Here is an 11,669-nt window from a genome sequence, read left to right on the forward strand (position 1 = left end):
GTGTTTGAAATGGGACACACAGCAACCACACTCAAGATTTTACTTTGCTGCTGATAATGAGGTGCTCTCCATGTGTCTCATTTCCTTTTTATTAAGGCTTTCAGGGGGCCTTTACAACAACATGTTTACATGCACAGGGGAGCAGCAGCAGTTCAGATGAGGTCAAACAGATTTGCAAAATGCCAAAGCCAAACAGAAGCAAGCCGGAAAACTGAAAACTGGAGAGGTCAGAGAATGGAGTCAAGTATGCATCTGGGGGTAAGAGACTAATGCTTAATAAAATTACAACAAAGCTGTCCAGTCTCTAACTACAGAGAGCAGCAAGAAAGGAAAATGGATGTAATGCTCTGAGTTAGGCCAGAATGATTCACTGAGAAGAACTGTGTAGACCTGTTACATAGCAGACAACTGAGGAACAAAGGGCTCTCCCTCTGCATGAAGCTGGATTTCCTTGTTCTATATTCCCAAGGCTGGAGGTTCTGTTAGCCAAGTCTGACCAACCAACTGTACCAGCAGGCCATTCACAGGCACCAGCCCTCACAGAACTATTTTTGACAACTTCATGAACCACTGCCGTGTCCCTATTTCTGAAGATCCCCAGGAATCCTTTCCTTTGCAACAGGGCTACCCAGTTCTCTTTGTGAAGTGTTCTGACTCTGACTCACCTTCATAGCTTTCTCTTCAAAGCACTTTTCAGGCATTAAAGTAGTTCTAACACCACCCCTATGATGCAGGAAAACATCATCCCCATTTCACAGAAGGGGGGACTGAGACAAAGAGGTGAAGTTAGCAGTCTGTGACAGCAAAGGCATGTAGAAGGTCATCTTGTCATCCGGTTTTAATGGTCAGCATGGTAGCGATATGACCAATGTCTCCTGGGAGAGAGAGCAATAGGGGAATCTTCTACCATTTAAATTCTGTTGCGTTCCTTGTGGTATTCAAAGGAACTAACAGAAACCTGCAGCAATTTTGATCACCCAAGAAGTCTGAAGTCTCGAAAGATGGTGGCAAATTAATTGCTAGAGGTTACTTCACATCAGTTATTCCAACCCAAGCAGGATGGTCTTTTGTACCTCACCTGGCCTTCATCTAAGCTGGTGCTAGGACGGTGTGAAATAGGGAAGTTTGGAGGATAAAAATAAAACCAAGGCACTTATTTGGTCCAGACCATGCCCCATTTTTAGTGATCCACTTGCCCTAGCATGTGTGCTATACCAATTCCTATTTGGGGCTGAGAAGGATCTAAAGGAGCAGTATGTATGTGGCTGCAGCAAAGTTAAGCCCTCGTTTCTGTTGCTGCTTATCTCATATCCACTCGGTGGAGCTTAGAGGAGGCACTCAATCCCTCTGTGCAACTCACACTCACAATGCAAAAGTAATCAGCAATGCACTAATTATATGAGAAAGTCATTAGTCCTGGCCACTGAGGGTTTAATGGATTAAGTTATCAGTAATTTGCAATAGTTACTTTTTCAAAGTAATTTTAATAATATGCAATAAACACAACCTGACACCCCCACACTACAGACACGCAATGCTGACTCCCCCACACACTGACAATGACACACTTACACCACACACACCAACACATCCACACCTTAGAGGAAACATACAAACCCCTGACACAGACTGAGACACACCCACTCACAAGTAACACCCCGCTCCATCTCTCTCTCACACACACCCCACGCTTACCCACTCAACTTTGTGAAATCCAGTACCCATTCCAAATGACACACCCCAACTCCCCACTGACCGATACATACCAAACTGTAGTTTATTTAAAGTGTTACAAGAAAACATTGTCTTAAATAATGTCAGTCTAGGATCATGTTTATCACCACAGGAAAAAGAGAGAGCCCCTCCCAAATGGGACTCCTATCCAGTTGTGGTTCTGCACTGGGGCCCACCGGGATGCTGCTCCACTCAACGAAATAAGAAAATAAAAACCAGAGTAAAATGCAAGGACCTTAATTCCAAAGCGACGAGCCATTTACAGCGGCTAATGTAATGGAATAGCTCTTCCAGAGGAAGGGACCACATAGGTAAGGGAGGGCAGCTGCTCTCCTGCCCGACTGCACTGAGTACATTCCTAGAGGGGGTTCCAAAACAGCAGCAGCACAATGGCATAGTTGGAGAGTGTGGAAACCGTAGCCGGGCACTGACTGTTCAGAACAATAAACGCATGAGGCAACTTATATTTGGAACATTTTTTCTAAAAGCAAAGGTCTAATGAGAAGAGCCAGCATGGTTAAAGCTTGTGCCTCATCAGGACCATTTCACAGATTACTGGGAGTAGGACAGTAACTACAAGTGAACGGGCCACTTCTCTGGAGCTGTGGGAGAAGCAAAGGTGGGGGACATTTGAGATTTACAGTGAAAAACACCTTCCCTCAAGAGGGAGGTCAGCGTAACAGAGTGAGCTCTGGCATACATGGCCCTGTTTCGGTCAATATCAGACCCTTCCAAGAATTCCCACGGCACCTCCCAAACGCCAACAGCTCAACTGAAAATAGCAACAAAAAGGACAGTGAGAAAACATTAGGTTAATAGGTGCAAACCGAGTAAGGCTAAGGGAGCTGGTGTAACGACACATGGAGACACACACAGACACTTGCAGTTGTTCTCTTGTGTGCAATGAACTCGGATCTGCCTGTGTGACCCTTCCAGCTCTGCTTCAGGAGCACACGCATTGCTGCATCTTCTCCATTATGTAGCATTAGGGAAAGGGCCATGACTGTGGCTGTCCTTTCTACGGTTAGTTAATGGGGTTGTCCACACTAAGTGAAGAAACCACCGCAGGGACATTGACAGGTTGGTTGTCTGGCATGTCCTTGCAATGATGTCTGCATCCACACAGCCACTATGCTTATGGCTGAACTGTTTTGGTGAGTCCACCTGTGGTACATTCTGTGACACCTTAGGCATATGTCCCCTGTCCCCTGGCTAGCATTCTTCTGGGAGCAGGGGCTTTTGGGTAATTTCCAAACGCAAGATACAAATGCATTGTAGGATAGAGTTAGGAAGCTGGCTGAACCAGTGCAGCTGCAATGCTTGTGACTTCCCATCCACACTTTGGAGACAGCATTGTAGAATACATTGATTCAGACAGACCCGAACTAATGCAGGAGTTGCAACCAACCAGTACAACCAGCACTTGAAAAACGTCTGGGATGGCTGTTGAGTGGGGGCACAAGTTGTTGTATGGATGCTGCGAGATTAAACGTGTCCCAGCCTACGATTTGTTGCAACACCTCTTTGCCTACTGTAGGCAGGGCCACAAGGTGACAATCCCAGAGCAAATTTTAAAGCGGTTTTCCTTACAATGTTCTTTGAGTTCTTTCATTGGGAAGAATCCTCCCCTTCACCAGCAGGCATAGGGGAACAACGGGTACTGGCTCCAGTCTGCCATGCTCCCATGGGCATGCCCCGAAGCCCCTTGAGTATTATAATCTGTGGAGAAGGCAGAATAGCTCATTGCCCTGTACTGGCTGTGGGAAGGTACCATCCATTGGCCTAGGCCTTGCTCGGTGCCATATGGATTGTACATTGGACCTCGGGCCCCTGGTTTCCCAGCAGAGTCTACAGCCATGTTGACCATCCCAGTATAGTCCTGTGGAGTGGGTAGTGGAGGGGGGAGTGTAGGCAGGTTGGTGAAACCTTCTGACAGCTGTTTGGCATCTTGCTCGGGCACCGTAGCTATATCCACTCGGTGGGATCTGGCCCGGAATTCATTTAAAGCGAGTATGTCACGAGCGGGCGCCTGCTGTGTATCCCCATTGTCGTGGAACCTAAGCCCAGAAGGTAGAGAGAAGAGGAATGAGTCAAACCTACCCCGGCATAACATTCTTTAATTAACCAACACTGTTTGTGGTTCAAAGCTTGATCCAGGGAAGTGGGGGAAGCCAACAACATGGGGCAGCTGCCTCCCCATTAAGTTTTAAACATCAGCTATCATTCTGAAACAAGTGCACTTATTAAACTTATCTGTTTCTGTATTTGCCCTCCTGCTTATCTACCTACCTCCATCCCTGTGCCCTCTTCCTGTCACTCTGCCCCTACCTCTCTCTATCAGGAAGCACTGGGTCTCTCTCATGGATAAATATCCCATAAGGAGTCAGGCTGCAAAAGGGACAAGCCAGTCCTTTCCAGTAAGTATGGGGAGGACCCGGACCCGGACCCTGCCCACTACACATAAACAGCTAGGGGGTGAGATTCACCTGTATGTCTGGTAGGAGGAAGGTGTTGGCACTTGCTGCTCTCTGGCAGTTGCCTCTCTTTGGTCTGCTGGTGCTGGTGATGCTGCAGGGATTGAGTGGCTGCCATTCTGCTCTGAGACCCAGAAGGGATACCCGCTGCTGACAGGAATGGAATTACTCTCTTCCTTCACCTCCACGTTCTCATCCTTCACAAAATCTGACTCACAACAGGGGAAAGAAAAAGAGAAAAAAGGAGAGAGGGGGAAGAGAGAAACTAGAGCTCAGTAATGGTGGGTTTGCAGTTAGATGCAGGTGGAGGTCCCCCAGACAGAACGGGAGGTCGGAGGGTTAAGGCGTTTGTAAATAGTCTAAAATGTCTAATAATTAGGAGGAATCTTCCTATGTTCCATTAATCAGAAACAAAGGGCGAGTGTTTTTCTAATCTCTCTCTCATTCTCAGTGTGAGATTCTGGAGACCGTTACAGGCAGACTAGGGATTCAGCTGGAAATCAGAGATTGAAAAGACCCATAAGGGGTTAGAGCCTCCCAAGCTGTTGCTGGTCACATGGTGCTGGCTGGCTGGCTCCTCCGCCTCTCTAAACTGCACTAAAAGGCGGCTACAAAGACCCTCTATATTTCCCTAAGATCCCTCTTCCCACAGTTTTAGCTGCCATAGCAGTGTTATTAGATCATCAGTGGGAAGGGAAGCGGCTTGTGCAATCATAAGTGGGAGGGGAGGGGTTTACCAGACAATCTCTACAATATGGGCCACACTATGAACATTTCGAGCATCCCTGTTTTAAGGCAGTGTGTCTGTCATAGGAAGACCCTTGCTCCGGAAGCCCCCCTGAGGCTGGCTGCAGCACAACACGCACAACTGCCTCAGTTTCTCCTTCTGTTTGCCCATGAAAAGAACACAGACCCTCAGAGCCCAGTTCAAAGCCTGCTTCTGTGCATAATTTATTCCTGTACACCAGTGCACTAGTTCCCCCCAAACCTTGCAGTAAGACCATTCTCAGCAAACCCACAGTAAAGATATAAAGGTGGAACCATTTTCCCATTCCTCTCTTCAGGAAACACATCTCCAGGTCCCTCACCCAGAGTCAACAGCAGCATTGTGTGCCCAGTTCCTTTTGCCCCTGCCACAGGGCACCACTCTCCAGGTCATCCGCCTGAGAGCAGCCAGACGCCTGCATCTATCACAGCCCCCAAGTCAGGTCTCCTGCGAGCGAGCTCCTCACAGCGTTCCACTCTCCTTCTCCTGTTTAGAAAAGGTCTCTCCAGGACGAACCCCTTGTTATGGGTGTCCTCATATCAAGGGCTCCCTGCAGCATTCCCACTCCCCAAGCCTCCTTGCCTATGAGTCCTATGCTTGCTCAGGGCACGTCCCTTCCTTAGGGCATGTCCCGGGTTTGGCCTCCCCTGACCAAGCTGGAGCTTCCCCTTTTGTGTAGGGGTCACTGTCCAAGCCTTCCGCTCGTCAGGGGTTCCCAGCAGTTCTGCTCCAGTTCTCCTCACAACTCAGCTCTCTCCCACAGGGCTCCTCTAGCTCTGTCCCAAGCAACTCTTGCCAGTGCTCCCTGTCTCTGTCTGAGCCTCAGGCAGCTCTCACCCGTCCCTCCTGTGTCTGACTGTGCTCTCCAGGTCTCGGACAGCTCTCAACCGCCAATCTCCTCATTTCAGGACCCAGCTGCCCTCTTTTAAGCCCAACTGGGAGTCAGTTGACCAGTCACAGGTGCACTGGCCTCTTGCAAGGCCAGTGTCACCCTATGACACTGTCCATCTCCTGCCAATGCCAGGTTGTTCCCTACAGGACATTTTCTAGTCCATTGTCCAGTCTAATTGTAAAGGTTTCCAGCAATGGGGCTTTCTCCACATCCCATGGGAGACTCTTCTGCAACTGACTGGAGTGGAAGAAGGTAGTTATTGTGTATTACAAATGTTTTCTTACATATTTCTCTCTGGAAAGCAACCTATAAACAGCAGCATATGAATCCTAACAGGAACTCCCCGTGCTGTATGCTAGATGCTCCAGTTCTTTCCCACATGAGTACAAAGATTCCTCCTTCGAATGGGGGTCCGGTCTTCCTGCTTCACACCCCTGCCCCATTTTGTGGCAGTTAATGAAGAGCCAGATCAGCCCAACAGACTACAATTTTATGTCCCTATCCTGAGTCTGAACCCTGTAGTGGCATGTCAGAAATTGCTTAGATCAAAAAGCCAATGTAGTTGGCTCTCCATCCCTGTCACCAGTCAGCGTGCTGCCCTTCCACTGTGCCTGGCCAGCACATAGCTGCAGTTCCTCCTTACACCCGCTGGCAATGCTGCAACCTCTACTGTCCAGAGATTGGACAGTAGCTTTTCTGAGGTCCCCTTTGCTGCTCCTGCCTCCGCCACCCATCCACCTGCCTCATTCCTCACCTACCTCTCTCATGCTGCTCTGCCTGTTCTCCCTTGATGCCCAGGACCCCACATCCCAGCTGCCACCATGTACTTGACCCTTACTCCTTCAGGCTATACCCCCAACTACCACATATTCCTGACCCTTTGCTCATGAATTAAGGTGTGAGAGTTAACATTCCGTTTCTTTTCTACTCAAAAAGACCTGCAGTGTCCTCTAAAATCCCTGCCCTTGAGGCCCAGGATTCACAGGCCTGCTGGCGAACATGGCTCTGTGCAGAAAGAAGCTTTAGCAGAGCTGTGTTAATGCCTCTTTTCCTCCCCTTGGCATGGTCCCTGTTGGTGAGCGCCTCCCCTAACTTGTTGTTGCCAATATTACCAGATTCCTCAGCACCAGATTCTGTTTCTTCTGGCTGCTTCCTCTTCTGGCCTTTGGCTGGACTAAGTTTCTGGCCTTTGGCTCGTCCTTCCCTGCAAAAAGAACAATGTCTGGAGGCAGTTCATATGCAACCTTCCTACTCAGGTCCCTGTGCTGGGGACTCTGGAGCAGACACAAAACCCTATTATGCTGGGGAAAGCAGAAAGGCCAAGTAACCGTCAACATCTGCAAAAAGAGAGGGTAGTGGCTGATGTCTCCCATGTTTCTGAAGCTGCACATTGGCTGGCAGTGCACCAACACAACAGTGGTGTTGACTTCTTGGGAATGTATGTGTCCAATGAGGTGCAATTAGTCATGCTGGCTGCCACTAGAGAATAGTGATCAGGGAGAAAGACTGAATTACCCCACCAGGATTCAGGCACTAGGACTAATCAGTGAATGGATTATGAATTTTACAAAATGCTCCGTGACACTGGAAAACCTCAGCGTTGGAGGTTTGAACAGTGATTTTGTGAAAACGGTCCAACATCATACATACATACCATAAAATGTTGTGGGGCTTTTGTTTGAAAGTGGGACCATTTCTGAGGGAACGTGGACCCAATTTAACTCAAAAATGGTCCTATTCGGTGAAAAACAATCTTGAAATTTTCAAAATATTCTTTGGATGAAAATCAGTTTTGACCGTTTCTCCAAAACTCAAGGCATTTTCCAGGCATGAAAAAAAAATTGTAAATATTTTCATGAAAAGTTTTGATTCTAAACATCCATAGTTTCACTCCTTTCTTCTATCTGCTTTCATTTGCTCTTAAGTTTTCCTGTTATCTCAAGCACTGCCCTCAGGCCTGACAGAAGTCCTCCCTGGAGGTGGCATCCAACTTTCTCTTCACAGTAACTGGGGGGAAGGAGGAGGATGGGAGGAACCTATATCTTAGAGTTAAGCTGACACCAAACAGGGGCAGTGATCTACAGCTGATCCTCTATTTCAAGTGTTCTCAAACTGGGGGTTGTGGGGTTATTACATGGGGGGTCGCAAGCTGTCAGCCTCCACCCCAAACCCTGCTTCACCTCCACCATTTATAATAGTGTTAAATATTTTTAAAAAATGTTTTTAATTTATAAGGGGGTGGGTCTCACTTAGAGGCTTGCTTCTGTGAAAGGGGTCACCAGTACAAAATTTTGAGACACACTGCTCTATTCGGTCAGGAGAGTGTCTACCTTCGAGTGTTCTTCCCATGTTCCCGGAATCCCTTAGCAAATGGGTTGTTGTCAATCTTGAGTTTTGTGATCTACAAGTAGACATGAGATCCAGTATTAGAATGCGCAGCTGCCCATGGTGCCATGTTTGTTTTGTACCACTCTGAAGCAAGATCCCTGGCACTAACAGCTGCTCTATGGATAAATATCTATCCTGTGGTCGCCATCTGAGTGCCTCGCAGCTTTCCTGTATTTATCCTCACAACAACCTGCTTTACAGAAGGGGAACTCAGATGCAGAGAGAATAAGTGACTTGGGCAAGTTCACACAGGAGGTCTGTGGCAGAGCAGGCAACTGAATCTGGGTCTCCCAGGTGCCAGATGAGTGCCTACCCACTGGTTTATCTTTTCTCTCCACATTAATTTAAAATTTAATTTCAATTTCAAATTCAATTTAAGCAGCAATAAAGGCCCCACTTTAAGTCGTCAGATACAATAAATTCAGAGTCTGCAAAGTACTAAAACACCAGCGCTAGAGATCCATGCAATACTGTACTCAAATTGCTGGAGAAATGTCCCTCCATCTCCAGCTGATAGAGATTTCTCTACAGGAGGTGCACAGGTGACAAGGGGTGACAGGGGTACTTGTGGGCCACAAAGGGCAGTGGAGGATCTTTTCCCTTGGGAGCAGGTTCTGATGTTAGGGACAGGGTATTTCCGAGGGAGCGGAAGGCTGGTCTCCTACACTCTACCTGCTCATTTTGGTAGGCAGTGACAGAGGTGAAGACAGTCTCAGGGAAGCTGAACATCTGGAATATGCTCCAGCGGGCACTGAACAGGTCGTCTGCCTGAACGATGTGGAAGCGAGGCTTGTAGCGGTGCATAGAGTGAAGGATGATCTGGTGGAGAGGGAGAGAGGAAGAATTCCATTTGCAGCTTGGCTCAGTAGGCTCGCTATTACCATATTCTGTAGTTGCCAACCACCCCTCAACAGTGACCAAGTCTTCTCTGTGATCATTCAAGCTCCATCGGTCTTTAGTCATGGGTGTTTTCTGAGGGAACCCAGGAACTGGGGTCTCCTCGGATATTCCAGCATGTGGCAGCATAAACTGAGCCCATCTCTGGAAGCTGGTGAAAGGGGGAATATCGCACATTCTGAGTAGGGTGCCTCCATCTTCTAGTTGCACGACTAGGGCAATAAACCTCGTGGCCTTGTAGTGGGGGTAACAGAGTGTGGAAGGAAAGAAGTTTTAGCCTTCCTCCACTTGACCTGCCACCATATCCTGAGTCAATGCTTTGAGTCATCAAGAGCCACCAAACCTATGGGGCTACAGTCAGTAGGCTGAAGAGTCTGTACTGCCTACAGATACCCTGGCCCTGCAGCACAAACCCTCCCACAGAGATGTCATACTGCACATTTCCCATGTGTGCAAAGGGAGTTTTCACGTAAGTTTCCAAATCATGTGATCTCTCATGACACCGACATTCTATTTGGAACCGAATCCCCCTTCCCGCAAATTCCGAGATAACAAGTTCCAGGGAGCAGAGACAAACCCAGCTCCCATCTTACGTGTCCGTGTTGATCCAGGGTATTGTTGGTGAGCTTCAGCTTTTGGAAGGAGACAGGTTCTTTCATCCAGTGGCTGCCGGGAGCTGGAGAGTCTGGATGGATGTATGTACGACAGGGGAGCTGTGGCTCTGCTTTTCCAGCAACTTCCCACTGATCCTTATTCCACTGGGGAAGGCAAAGCAGGAAATCCCGTATCAAAGCAACCGTGACTCCAGCGCCTTTGCTTCAATGCTTCAGGCTGTGGAGCAGCGGTGCCCAAACTTTTCCTGTCATGCCCCCCCCCACCAGTAATGGAGTCTGTCCACATCCTGCCTCCATTATTGCACAGCCAAGGCTTCCTCAGCAGAGGAACTTGGGCTGAAGGCAGAGCTGGGGGTGGGTGGGATAGCTCAGTGGTTTGAGCGTTGGCCTGCAAAACCCAGGGTTGTGAGTTCAATCCTTGAGGGGGCCATTTTAGGGATCTGGGGCAAAAATTGGGGATTGGTCCTGCTTTGAGCAGGGGGTTGGACTAGATGACCTCCTGAGGTCCCCTCCAACCCGGATATTCTATGATTCTATGAACTGGGGACAAGGGAAGAGCTGGCCTGGGGGCAGAGAGGGAATGAGGGCTAAGCTAGGCTGGGACGGAGCGGAGCTGCAGCTGCAGGTGGGGCCTGAACAGAGCTGCGGCTGGGGCCGGAGCTGGGCTGGGGCGGAGTGGGGCTTGGTGGCACTCCCTCCCTGCCCCCCATGGGGGTTGGGCATGGGCCTCGCTGCGTACCCCGTTGAATGTTGCTGAATGTGCCTCCTATGGGGGTGCACCCCACAGTTTGGGGACCACTGCTGTGGAGATCTCTGACACTGGAGTGTGACTGACTGCTGTCACAGAGGCACTATATAATGCTCCCATGTCAGTGTCCAAGTTCAGGCCCCAGTTGCGCGCTCTCTCTCTCTCTCTCTCTCCTACCTTCAAAGCACTTTGCAAACATTAAGTAACTAACAGCTGCATGGTTATTGTGTCTGTGATTCAAAATGAAATTTGCAGAGTTTACAAATTTTAAAAAAAGGTTATTTTTCTAGCAGCTAACTGAATCTAGCTGCAGTGCTGGCAAATGGTGGCTGATTCAAAGAGAAGCATAAATCCTCCAGGGACCATCTAATGTGCAGTGCTCTGTGGGGCATTTATTCCTAACCCGGGCTGGTAAGCAACTAGTGCTTGGAGCATACAGATGGATTTGTCCTGTGCGGGGGGCCAGGACACAAGCCCCATTTAAGATGTATGTTGGCTTCAGTGGTGCCTAGGCTTTACACTGCAGAGGGGTTGATTTCACTAAGCAGAAAGAGCAGACAGAATAACTTTTTAAAAGTATTTACCTTGTACCTGAAGTTGTCCATCGGCACAAAATCCACCAGCATGAGGTACTTAGCATAAGGGATCAAGCCAGTGACTTTGACTTTGCACTGCGGAAACATTCGTCTGAAGAAGAAATAAATTCGACATTATAAAAACTATTTGGGTTTCCTTTAATGGCCCAGTCAGGTATTAGGTCTTGGTTGCTCTCTGTCAGGTAAACTGCTGGTGAGAACAGCACTAGTGGAGCTGTGAGCATTTTTACCAGCCTATTGTCTAATCCAGCTCCGAGCAGGTCTAGATGACACAGTGGTTAAAAGGCCAGCAGTTGCAGGCGGCCTGTCTATTCTAGTGCTCCTACTGTTACAACCCCCATAATGCAGCAGTGGGAAATTTAAGAACAAGTTAGTGTAGCCCAGGTTTCAGCCTTACACTGTTTCTAGTCCTGGTGCAACTGTAGCAGAGATGGAAAACAGCTTAGAAACAGTTCTGTGTAGGTGGCACCCATTTGAAAATCTATCTAGCTCTCTCCTAGCAAGTCCCCACCACCTCCATTCCTCTTTGTGACCCTGAAAGAGTCTTTAGCCCCTAGGCT

At 48.5% G+C, this 11,669-nt stretch overlaps 1 protein-coding gene across 1 annotated transcript in view; it reads right to left on the reverse strand.

Annotated features, from left to right (window-relative positions):
* Positions 1-1,846: 1,846 nt before the first annotated feature.
* LOC141999423 (T-box-containing protein TBX6L-like) overlaps positions 1,847-11,669 on the reverse strand; it is a 28,985-nt gene continuing 19,162 nt past the window's right edge. Inside the window, exons 3-9 of the mRNA XM_074972802.1 lie at positions 11,098-11,200; positions 9,745-9,909; positions 8,927-9,073; positions 8,197-8,267; positions 6,979-7,070; positions 4,221-4,416; positions 1,847-3,791 (exon numbers count right to left, since the gene is read on the reverse strand). Coding sequence (XP_074828903.1) covers positions 3,365-3,791; positions 4,221-4,416; positions 6,979-7,070; positions 8,197-8,267; positions 8,927-9,073; positions 9,745-9,909; positions 11,098-11,200 — 1,201 coding nt within the window. The 3' untranslated portion in view covers positions 1,847-3,364. The remainder of the gene's footprint in view (positions 3,792-4,220; positions 4,417-6,978; positions 7,071-8,196; positions 8,268-8,926; positions 9,074-9,744; positions 9,910-11,097; positions 11,201-11,669) is intronic.

This window comes from Natator depressus, chromosome 15 (genome assembly GCF_965152275.1).
Source record: "Natator depressus isolate rNatDep1 chromosome 15, rNatDep2.hap1, whole genome shotgun sequence".
In the NCBI taxonomy this organism is placed as follows: Eukaryota; Metazoa; Chordata; order Testudines; family Cheloniidae; genus Natator; species Natator depressus.